General features: G+C 32.3%; 2 protein-coding genes across 2 annotated transcripts; one reads left to right on the top strand and one right to left on the bottom strand.

Annotated features, from left to right (window-relative positions):
* The first annotated feature begins 2,344 nt into the window (after positions 1-2,344).
* LOC105140658 (28 kDa heat- and acid-stable phosphoprotein-like) lies at positions 2,345-4,371 on the top strand. Its single transcript, XM_011047568.1, has 9 exons — positions 2,345-2,510; positions 2,622-2,688; positions 2,835-2,872; positions 2,983-3,054; positions 3,135-3,221; positions 3,299-3,333; positions 3,514-3,599; positions 3,931-3,996; positions 4,073-4,371. The coding sequence occupies exons 2-9, from the start codon at positions 2,622-2,624 to the stop codon at positions 4,105-4,107; spliced, it is 486 nt and encodes a 161-aa protein (XP_011045870.1). The 5' UTR covers positions 2,345-2,510; the 3' UTR covers positions 4,108-4,371.
* Positions 4,372-4,884: 513 nt separating this feature from the next.
* LOC105140657 (ras-related protein RABA1f-like) lies at positions 4,885-7,202 on the bottom strand. The gene is made up of 2 exons (XM_011047567.1): positions 6,819-7,202; positions 4,885-5,918 (listed from the first exon to the last, which is right to left on the bottom strand). The coding sequence occupies exons 1-2, from the start codon at positions 7,037-7,039 to the stop codon at positions 5,486-5,488; spliced, it is 654 nt and encodes a 217-aa protein (XP_011045869.1). The 5' UTR covers positions 7,040-7,202; the 3' UTR covers positions 4,885-5,485.
* Between the last annotated feature and the right edge of the window lie 4,181 nt (positions 7,203-11,383).

Below are 11,383 nucleotides of genomic sequence, written 5' to 3'. Positions count from 1 at the left end.
TAAGATGAGATATAAATGATACCTAGAACTAATATATAGATGTTTATCATAAGATATATATACTGAACTAACATGTATGAGAATTTCATATAAAGAGATCACCTATATATATGGAAAGGCTAACATAATAGTCGTGTAAGTGATTCTTAGACTTGAAATTTCTAAGTCATCTTATATAGAGAATGTTATACTTTGATTATGTTACATGTTATCTTAATTGAGGTAATAGAAAGGAAAATATTAGGTATAGATGAACTATATAAAGATACCTGAGTGATCAAGAGAGGATTTTATCATCATAAGTGAATTAAAAAAAAAAGTTTTATCTATTCTTAAATAGCATTCACCTAGAAATCTTTAGTTAAGATTAAATGAAATTTAAAAAAAAAATTAAATCTTATTCAAATGATCAATGACTATTATGTAGAGAATAAACATGATTTAGCATGACAAATATGTTTTATGCTTTAATGTTAAATTTGAATAATACTGATGAAAAAATATTAATTACACTAAAAAATCAGTCAGTGAAAAGTGAGGTCAAACCACTAATGACTTTTCTAATATTTGAGGGATCATGATATGTTGCTAAATATTGTATCTGATTTTGAAAAATAAATAAATAAATTTTTAAATTAATAATAAATCATTTGTTTAATTTATTTAATTCTATTTAATTATAATTATAATTTATACTTGGGCTAAAATATTAGAAACCTAATGAGTTACATACATTAAAAATCATTAGTCAAAATTGAACTGGGATGATTTAATTAAGTATTACTTGATTAAAATATATTTTAGAAATTAAAAATTATATTATAATTAATACATGGATTATATTTCTAGACTTAGAAAAATCAATTAAGGACTTGATTGAGTTAATTTCTAAAATTATTATAAATTAATATATAAATATTATTTAGGGAGCAAATTGATATTTTGTTAATATATAGGGTTTTTTAGATTTTTCTATAAATAGTAAGATATACTTTTTATCCTATTAGAAGAGTGGTTGTTTGATAAATAGAAAAACTACGTAAATATAAAATTAGAGTTATCACTTTAAGTATAACAATCCTTTTTATCTAAATAAAGATTTAGAACATTTCTCATAGGTAGTTCATGTGGATTAGTGTTAGAGGCTGCTTGACAATTGAATGACTTAAGATTTTTAACAACTCAGTTTTTAAAAAATTATTCAAAATCAAAGAAGATCAAATCTTTAAATAACAAATTCATAAATAACTCTAAATATATCTAAAAAGATATTAAAAACTTCCAAATAATTTTATGTTATAATTCACACCCGTCTATAATATTTGAAAAACTCAACACCTGGGACTTGATAGGTTCTACATTAGATCATATATATATATATATCATAACTGTAAATAATTTAATATATGATAACTTTAATTATTTAATACTTTTATTTAATTTAAAATTAAATACAAAGATTTAAATATTAATTATATTTCTTAAATTAGAAATGATGTTCCAAATGGATATCAATCCATTTAAATATTAATTATGTTTTTTAAATTGGGAATGGTGATTCAAATTGTATAATAACCTAATATAACAATATAACAATAGTATTTATACTAAAAACATTTTATGTAATAAGAAAATGATTGTTCGCAATCAAACAAATGAAGAAAAGGTAAAAATCCATTATGAACAATAAGATGGACCGAGCTTAAAAAATCCTAATTAATTAGGAAAATTAGGAGAAAATTGATGAATAACCATAAATCATAATTGATCAAAGAAAAACAATTGAACACAGCTAAAATTTACATGATGGACTAAAAGGTTTAATCCTACTAAATAGTGGAATCCTTGAGAAATTAAATTAACATCATAGTATAATTTAGTTAAAATTCATGATGCTATTAACAAAAAAATAGTTTGTATTAAGATTCAATATATTTTTTATATGATATAAATTACTTATATAAGACTAGATAAAATTTAAATACTGTATTAATATAATAAATGGGATCATCCTATTACTAGGAAAGATGACCAACATGACATGATCAATAAATTGCTCGTTAGGTTGGCATTATCATGCATTAAATAATACTTATTCAGTTTAAAATTTAAATTTTATTTAATAAATTTAATAAAACATGCGAAGATTCAAATCCAAACTTTCCTTTTGGGTTACAAGACGCCAAGGAGGCTGAGCGATCAGATCTGGGCTAGGCCTGTCTTTTGATTTTCAGGCCTGGGCTGGCGGTGCTTCACTTTTCTGTGGGCTCCAAAACTTTCATCAGACATCTATCGCATCTCCATCGTGTGATCAACAGATTTACCACGTGAAGGCATAGGATCCATGTGGGCAAAACAGACACAATAAAAAGTTCCCGTCCACCACACGCGGGTCCAAGTTTTCTCCTCTAGGGTTTTGCCTTTGGAACCCATCCATCCATCCATCCATCAGGAAGGATCAAATCAAATCAGATCAAATCCTCCTCTCTTCCACTTCTAAATCAAACAGAGTACATCTTCCTTCTGATTAGAACTAAAAGCCTATCAATCCTTCTCTTTTCCTTTAACTTTAATTTTTTATTTTTATTTTTTTTGAGTACTTATTGTTTTGATTTATTAAGATGGGAAGAGGAAAGTTTAAGGGAAAGCCTACCGGTCAGCGCCACTTTTCTACCCCCGAGCAGATGCGTAAGATTGTCTTATTTTTTTTTTTAGAAATTGCAGTTGGATCTGGATTGTTATTTAACCATCTATAAAGTTGTTGCTTTCTATTTTTTTTTTTTTTGTAAAAATTAAGTTTTGTTTATTTGTTTGTAATATTCGATTTATTGCAGTTGCTGGCACCTCAACCCGTCCTCGCACGTTTAAGCGGGTATGTGTGTCGTCTTATCCCAGCTCTGATTAGTAATTGTGTTTTTTATGTAATTGTTTTGGTGAAGTTGATACTGTGTGTGAGAGAGAATCTGTATTTAAAATGCTCAGGAGGAAGCTGAGTATGAAGAGGAAAAGAGGGAAGAGGAATCTGAGGAGGAATCCGAAGAAGATGATCCTGATGTTAGTAATTATTAAAGTATTTACATTTTTTATTTATTTGGAATGGATTGTTAATTGGAAATTGGTTGAATAATGTTTAGCAAAAGCGGAAAGGAACTCAAGGTATTATTGAGATTGAAAATCCTAATTTGGTGAAAGCAAAGAACTTGAAAGCTAGAGATGTTGATGTAAGTTTCGGTTTCTATGTTTTTTTAGTGATTATATTAGATCGAGAAGTAATGCTGTTATTATTTTGTGTTTTCAGACTGGGAAAACAACAGAGCTTTCAAGGCGTGAAAGGTTTGCATATTGTGTATTGAAGAAGGAATTCGTTTTTGTTGAGATGTAGAGAGGATATCAAACTGTTATGGTTGTGCTGAAACAGGAAATAATATGTTGCTCTTAGGGCTCAATCTTTAGGGGTTCTAGATTATACCTGAAGAAATTTTGTTTGACAATGCTTGCTTCGATCTTTTGCAGGGAGGAGTTAGAGAAACAAAGGGCTCATGAGCGATACATGAGGCTGCAAGAACAAGGGAAAACAGAGCAGGCTAGGAAAGACTTGGGTAAGAGATTATATGCTCTTTGGGCCTAATGTGAATATTTTGTATTTGAGCATGGGTTGAAGGTATTTTTATCTGTCATATTAGTGTGGTAGGAAGTGAAACAGTCACCTCTAATGATTTAGATGTCATGTAATGGTGTGCTATTGTATGGTGTGACATGGTTGGCATGTCTCAGGTTTGTGGGCTTATCCGACCAATATTACTCTTTAACAATCTCATTAGATTTCTGTGAGATGGCTTTGGTTGAAGAATGTTTCATTCCTTCTGTGCTCTATTTGCAGCCTGCACATTTTTCCATCTTTGTAAGTTTCATATTCTATTTTTCATGCAGAACGATTGAGTCTCATCCGCCAGCAAAGGGAAGAAGCTGCTAGAAAGCGAGAAGAAGAAAAGGCTGGTAAGGTTCTAGGAGAAACTGCTTTGCCCTCTATTTTCATGTTTTCTTGTAAATGATAGAAACTGTGTTTTTTCAGCCAAGGAGCAGAAGAAAGCAGAATCTCGGAAATGACCATAGGAGGAAAGTTATCAACAATTAGTGCCCTCCATAATATGCTAGAAAGAACTTGCTAGTTGGCCTATAATCTTCCTATCTTTGTCGACAATGTTATTGGTTTTGAAAAGCAAATAGATTATTTCATGCTTTTTAGAAGGTTGAACTTTAATTTGTATACAGAATATTTTGATTGGATTGTATTTGAACATCTATTCTGAATTCCAATTCTCAAACCTATTTGTTCGCAGCTTACTCCTTGTCTTCTTGGGAATGCCTGAACTGTTGCCCTTGCACTATGATAACCCATTATTTGTTTTATATTATCGAACATGATTTGTCACTGTTGTGAGTCCTCGAGGATGGAGAATCCAGTTATGGTGTGATTTTTCTTCTTCTGCAAGCCCTCAACTCTGGCATCGTTGGCGGACTAACCGAAGGATTGGGTGAGTTGCTTGCAAAAATTGCTGTTAAAATGCTTCGTGGTGTCGCGTAACTTGGGAAGCAATGTATGGCTCATTGGAAAGGTAATTGGTGTGCTGATAGTGTTTTCTATTTTTCTATTTCAATATTTTACTTCATTCCTAGTTTTTATTTTTTAATAAAAATCAGAAAGCCTTTTCATTTTTTATTGTTTTAAAATATTATTTCAATCAAGAAACTAGAAAATATCTTCATACTGTATTATTTTCTATTTGAAGAGCAATAGTAATACAGAATATCATGTTCAAAATGAACTTTTAGGGTATTTTATACGTTTTGACTTTTTTTTTCCTTAAAAGTTCACGAATCCTTTCTCATTTCAGCGATCTTCATTAGAATTCAGGGATAACTTGATAGATGCATGAAGGAGTCCACCTACAATAAACTTCTTAAAAAATAGAGCAAGCTTATAATTATAACATCTCATTGATTTAAATACGATATGGTTCTTAGCACTTCTATAATTTAATTAGATGCGTTACATGAATAAGTTGAAAAATAATATTACCAATAAAATAATTTTTTAGCCTTGAGCTTTCAATATTACATGCTCCGTCAGAGCCGGTCTTTACACGTTTATGATCTAGACAACCAACTTTACATAAAACTGCTGCACTAGGCTGCTGCTATCACATGGAGGGAGGGTGGAGGCAAGCAAATACTTTGTCTGGAGAAAGAACAACAAATAAAGAACCATAACATTTTTAGGATTCAAAATAGGCTCCAAATTCATCTCTAGCTCTTAAAAAATAGTGACATTTAGACTGTTGAATGTTTTTTTTGTCAACTTAGCATATTGTCGTATGGTCAGATAAACCTGAATGGAGTCCCAAAGACGACAATCTTAAGGCTCTCTCTTCATGATTAAGCTAATAAAATCTCGGAAGAGAAACAATTCGAAACTTTCCAATACTCATGACGAGCAACATCCAGCCTTTTTCACAGCCGAGACATCATCTCTGCTTCCGACATTAATCGTCTGTCCTTTGGGCAGGTATGTTGAGTCATCTCCAACGTCAAGAGCCTTCCTGCTTACAACACGGTAGATCTGGGCCAGCACTTCTGTGAAAGCATTTTCAACATTCATTGACTCGAGAGCAGAAGTCTCCATGAAAAATGTACTCTCTCTTTCAGCAAAACCCTTGGCATCCTCAGTGGCAACTGCTCGGAGGTGACGCAGGTCTGCTTTATTTCCTACAAGCATGATCACATTGTTAGCATCTGTGTGATCGCGAAGCTCCTTTAGCCATCTCTCCACATTCTCGAATGTAACATGGCGGGTTACATCATAGACTAGTAAGGCTCCAACAGCTCCTCGATAGTATGCACTTGTTATAGCACGGTATCTTTTGGAAAAAAGGAAGAAGAAGATTTAGAAATAATACAGCCGAATTTGCTACATCATAATCTAAACAAGAAATTTTCATCACATACTGCGGAAGTCATTATTCAGGAGTTGCCCTCTTCCTCTCTTACAAGAAGGTGGGGTCCATGAATAATTTTCATGATGAATCCCATGTTTATACGAGAAAAGAGGGTGCAATTCTTTATATACCTAATGATTTCTCCATTTTGCATCATGAATTGTAGAATTATAAAACCAAATAGCAACATCGGACAACATAGGCGTTGCTTGGTTATATTAATCTAGCCCTTCTACTTTGTAAAATGATCATAACAAGGAAGGATTGCGCAAACATTAATTAAATCCTCCCAAATCATCAAGGTAATGCCAAGAGAGTCTTAATTCTGACTAATAAATTGTAATTTCGTAGATCCCAAAAATCACCTCCACATCACCCTGCAGTTCCTTACAATACAATCTACCGGTCATTCTTAATTATGGATGTTTAACGTCAAACCCTCCACCGTTCCATCCTGATCATGGGCATGGAACAAATGCAAGTAGTTACAATTGCACAGCCGTGCATTGTCAACTACGCAAAGCATTTCTATGGCATCAAAATTGGCCAAGTCTATCACCATTAATGTACGTGAGAATTCATTATATTGAATTCCACATTTGAACAATTCATCATGTGTTGCCTATAATTTTCCAAGTTATTTAATATTTTTAGTTATTGAGAATTCAAGAAAAGCCAATATTCCAATCCAAATAATCAAAATCACAACCCACATTGTTATATATATATATATATTTTAAAAACACAATCATGACATGAAAAAAAGAAAGAATTGGATGAGAGATCTATAAGAAAAAAAAGAGGCAGGGGATGTGGGGGAACCTTTCTTGGCCAGCAGTGTCCCAAATCTGGGCCTTAACGATTTTATCATCAACGCGAATGCTGCGAGTAGCAAACTCGACGCCAATGGTGGATTTGGATTCGAGACTGAATTCATTTCTTGTAAAACGAGACAAGAGATTGGATTTGCCAACGCCTGAATCACCGATCAATACCACCTTAAACAAGTAATCGTAATCATCGTCAGCTCTATAGGCTCCCATTTGATGGGTTTCTTTCTCCTTTTTTTTTTTTTTTATGTCGTTTTAGCCACCTTTTATATTGAGTTAACGTTTGGAGAATGACAGCAGGGAAAGGATATATCTAAAGCAAATTCAGCAATGCTGTTTTAGTGTTTTTTAAACACAAGAGGTGGTTCGTGTGGGCTTTTTTTTCCTCTTCCTCTCTCTCTCTCTCTCTCTCTCTCTCTCTTTTCTTTTTAAATAAAGGATTTATGGGCTTTTTATTTGGATTAAAGTTATGATTTTTATTTTCTATTGATTCGCACCATTTACACAACAATTCTTCGGTGAATAGTTGCAACAAAATAATCTTTTGCCAAATCATCGTCTGTTCAGATGTGATGTACACGAGATTCGATTAGAAATGTACCATTTACACAACAATTCTTCGGTGAATAGTTGGAACAAAATAATCTTTTGCCAAATCATCATCTGTTCAGATGTGATGTACACGAGATTCGATTAGAAATGTACTTAATTTCGCCGGAGGCATGGCGTTAAAAAATATAAAAAAAATTGAAACTCAAAATAATTATTTTAAATTTGAAGGTGTTTGATAAAAATAAAATAACATTATTTTAAAATCCAGCCTTAGTGGTTAGTTATATAATAGGGTGGTTTTACATCTAGCTGATTGGAGATTAAAATTAAACCAAGTTAAAAAAATAATAAAATATTAAAAGTAATTTGGTAAGATTTAATTAAAAATTCAATTGTAATTTATTAATTTTTTATTAAAATAATATTATTTTAATTTTTTTTTAAATTAATCACAATAATCTAATCATCCAATCAAAACTTAAAACCCAACCCTTAAACCAAGTCAAATTTAAAACTATAATTCTGTTAGGTTCGTGAAATAAAAGCCACTTCATTTATAACATGGCTTGATGAGATGTAGCCGTTGTTTATTTATTTGTATTGTGGTAGTTTATTAAATTTTAAATTTTTTATAAATTTTTTAAAGATTATTTTAATATATTAGTATTAAAAATAAATTTTTAAAAATAAAAAATATGTTTTTAATAAATTTTCAAATAAAAAATAGCCGTTATAATATTTTAAAACATCTCAAAATAAGAAACCCTTTCCGTTTGATTCATAACGTAAACGGAGTGAAATGGAAACTGGAATAAAAGACAGTCGAGCAGCTTCTCCCATTCTCAGCACAAAAATGCACATTCATGCATTTATTAATGGCTGATGGCTGTGAGAGAAGACAGAGGAAACAGAAGACGAGATGGAAAGGAGGTGAAGGAAAGAATGGGTCATCACCAGCTACTGGGAAGAGCTCCATGAAAAGATACCAAAAAGACTTCGGCAACAATTTTTTCTGCCTGAGCGGCCCGCAAATTGCATTACTGTGTTCTTTTGATGCGTTTTCCTTCAGACTTATTTTTTTAAAAAATGCTTTATGGCTGCAAATTATCTTTGTTTTCTTTGGCAAGTTCCTCCTTGGCTTTCATGGTGTCAGCTTCCACCAATTGCCTATCACTTTTTCCAAGAATAATAATCTAGTTTATTTTATTAATTTGAGTTGAATTAAATTATTTTTTAATTTTTATTTTTAATTAAATTTATTAAAAATTATAATTTATTTTAATTTGATCATAATAAATTATTTTTTAATTAATTTTAAAGTCTCATCAACCAAATCATTAATTTTATAAGTGAACTCGAGTTAATCTAAGTCAATTTTATATATTGTTGTCTTTATATTTTTTGTAAAAAATATAGTTTTTAATTCTTTTAATCAAATTACGTTTTTAATTGTTGTTTAGGTTGTCATTCAATTCATCAAGTCAATTGAATCATATTAAATTAATCTTTATATTATTAAAAAATTTTCTATTAGAAAATATATTATCAATGACTATATTTTTCTTATAAACTAAAAAATATCATCCAATATAGCATAACATGGGTCAACGAACTAATTCTTTGTAGGTTTATTTTATATATTTTTTTACTTATCATTACAATTTTCAAATCTATTGCGAGAATTTATTTAACTAAGTCTTTGTGTTATTAGTTCAATTTGTCATTACAAAGTTAATTTAAAAGTTATATTTATTTATTTTTAGTAAAAAAGTGATTTTTTTTATTTTTCACTAAGCCTAATTTTGAGTTGATTGGGTTAAATAATTGGCCCAATTAAGTTGTGTTAGATCCATGATTTGGATGGTTTGATAAAAAAAACCTAACTGCACTAAATTGTGACTGTTAGAAAAATTTGGTGTACCAGGCCATGTTTATGTTAAAAAATCAATCTTTAGAGAGAGAGAGAAAAAAAAGTCCATCCCTGATAGTATTTTTACTTGAATTTGCTAAAATTAAAAGAGAACTTTATGATAGGGAAACGTAGATAAGTGTCATTGATCTTTAAAGAAGAGATAGAACATCAAGCGTGACAATTCGAAAAGAATACTACTTTTAATTACAAAAAAAAGTTTCGAACCCAAACTTTCTGGAAGAGGCCGGGGACATGAGCTGAGGGAAATAGAAATTCAAGTATTCAAAACCAAGATGGTATTTGGCTAAGATTGATACAATAATTGATCTTGCAATAAGTCCTATTTGTTGGGATTTGCTATTAATAGGCAATAAATTGTGCAGCCTACCCTAAAAAGTAAGGTTACCATTTTTAAAAGGCTATAATGATAGTTGCACTATCATTGACAAAAATGGTGCAACCCATATATTACCACCATTAGTGTCATGATTTATGGCCTCTTGTCTGCCATGAATTGCTTATAAATAGAGGCATTGTTTGAGAGCAAAATGAGAGAGTGTGAGAGTGCAACATGCGAGAAGAAGAGAGAAAGAGGGGCTACCAAAGGCAGCAACCCTACTGCCATTGCAGCAGTGAGCTGAGAGTTGAGTTTGAGTGAGTATAATCCTCCTCCTTCATGTATTTGTTTTGTGTCTTTTCTCTATCTTTAATAATATCGACGCTCCCGTGGATGTAGGCGATTTGCCGAACCATGTTAAATATTGTGTTAGTGTGCTTGGCTTTTTATGGGAAAATATCAGTACATCACGGGTCGGATTCCCTAATAATTGATATCAGAGCACATGGTTTAAAGTGGTGATTTTGCTCAAAAATACAAGTTGTCAAAATTGTGTTTTAACCATATCACTGTGTAGAGGAGGAAGAGAAAAAACCAAGTTTGAAAACCGCGTCGAAATCAGATATAAGAATCGTCCGCACACGTCTATGAGGTGGTTGGCCACGCGCATAGACATGTGCCACGCGTCACACACGTCTTCTTCACCCGGATGGACTAACCCAACCCGAATACCAGACGACCCAACCCATGTGCTAGACCCGGATGATGATGACATCATCATTGCATCAGCATGCACAGGTGGCATGCCATGTCATCGACTAGTCAGCATCCACGCCAGCATAGTGGGACCCACCTGCCACGTTATCAGCCACGAGTTGAGATGAGCAGAGCTGAGTAAAGTCAAGTTGAGCCAAGCCGTAAGCCGAGGGACAGGATCCAGTGTAGCTGATCCTACGTGCAACCGGATCTGAGATTGAATTTAGGCCGTTTATCAAGCCAGAATTGTTTTGATCAAATCTTAGCCGTCTGAAGTATGATTTGGACAATTTTATACTTGTTTCTAGCTAATTTAATCATTTTGGATGTGATGGTATGATCCGATCATTGAGATTGAGACTAGAAATGGCGGTGATGAATTATTAAAGAGAGATTGCCAGATCAAGAGGCATCTGATGGTCATCGTAGTGGTCGATGGAGATGAAGAAGAAGAAATCACATATGTTTGCCCAATTACATGTGTTGAACAATTATGTGGGGAAATTTTTAATTGCTTTAAGGGAGGGCAAAATTGGGACACTCTAGACACCCGATCATGTGGACGATTTGAGGTGGAGAGTGGAAATTAATGAAGACTAATCTTGACGAATCTAAGCGCTGGTAGTCTCGCCAGAGGTTAAGAAATCAGGTATGAAACTAATATATTCCAAATTACTTGCAAAGAAAAGCCGCGACAAAGCTAGCAAATGGTTATATATACGGAAAGACAATATGGTGGATAGATATGGCTTAAGAAGTTCTGGCTAGGAGATTGGGTTTTAAGCGAGATCGTTGTGACCCCTTCAATCTTTCCTGGGAACTTGCTTAGTTGAAGGATTATCCATACAATACTATTTTCGTATATGTGACAGTTTGTTATGAAACTGTTAAAGACTAGTAGGATGATGGCATAAAAGAACAGTTGGGTTCCATATGATCAAGGATTTGATGAAGTGGTGATTTCTCCAAAGAAGTTAGATTCGATGACTGTAATTTCTCG

This window comes from Populus euphratica, unplaced genomic scaffold (genome assembly GCF_000495115.2).
Source record: "Populus euphratica unplaced genomic scaffold, PopEup_1.0 scaffold112.1, whole genome shotgun sequence".
NCBI lineage: Eukaryota > Viridiplantae > Streptophyta > Magnoliopsida > Malpighiales > Salicaceae > Populus > Populus euphratica.
The sequence above is the reverse complement of the archived record's forward strand: the minus strand, read 5'-3'. Positions and strand labels throughout refer to the sequence as shown.

Excerpts from the sequence above, each read along its gene's own strand:
- LOC105140658 (XM_011047568.1), top strand. The coding sequence starts at position 2,622 with ATGGGAAGAGGAAAGTTTAAGGGAAAGCCTACCGGTCAGCGCCACTTT. Across the intron at positions 3,055-3,134 it reads CCGAAGAAGATGATCCTGAT|CAAAAGCGGAAAGGAACTCA; the intron begins GTTAGTAATTAT and ends AATAATGTTTAG. Across the intron at positions 3,334-3,513 it reads GAGCTTTCAAGGCGTGAAAG|GGAGGAGTTAGAGAAACAAA; the intron begins GTTTGCATATTG and ends GATCTTTTGCAG.
- LOC105140657 (XM_011047567.1), bottom strand. The coding sequence starts at position 7,039 with ATGGGAGCCTATAGAGCTGACGATGATTACGATTACTTGTTTAAGGTG. Across the intron at positions 5,919-6,818 it reads GACACTGCTGGCCAAGAAAG|ATACCGTGCTATAACAAGTG; the intron begins GTTCCCCCACAT and ends TTTTTCCAAAAG.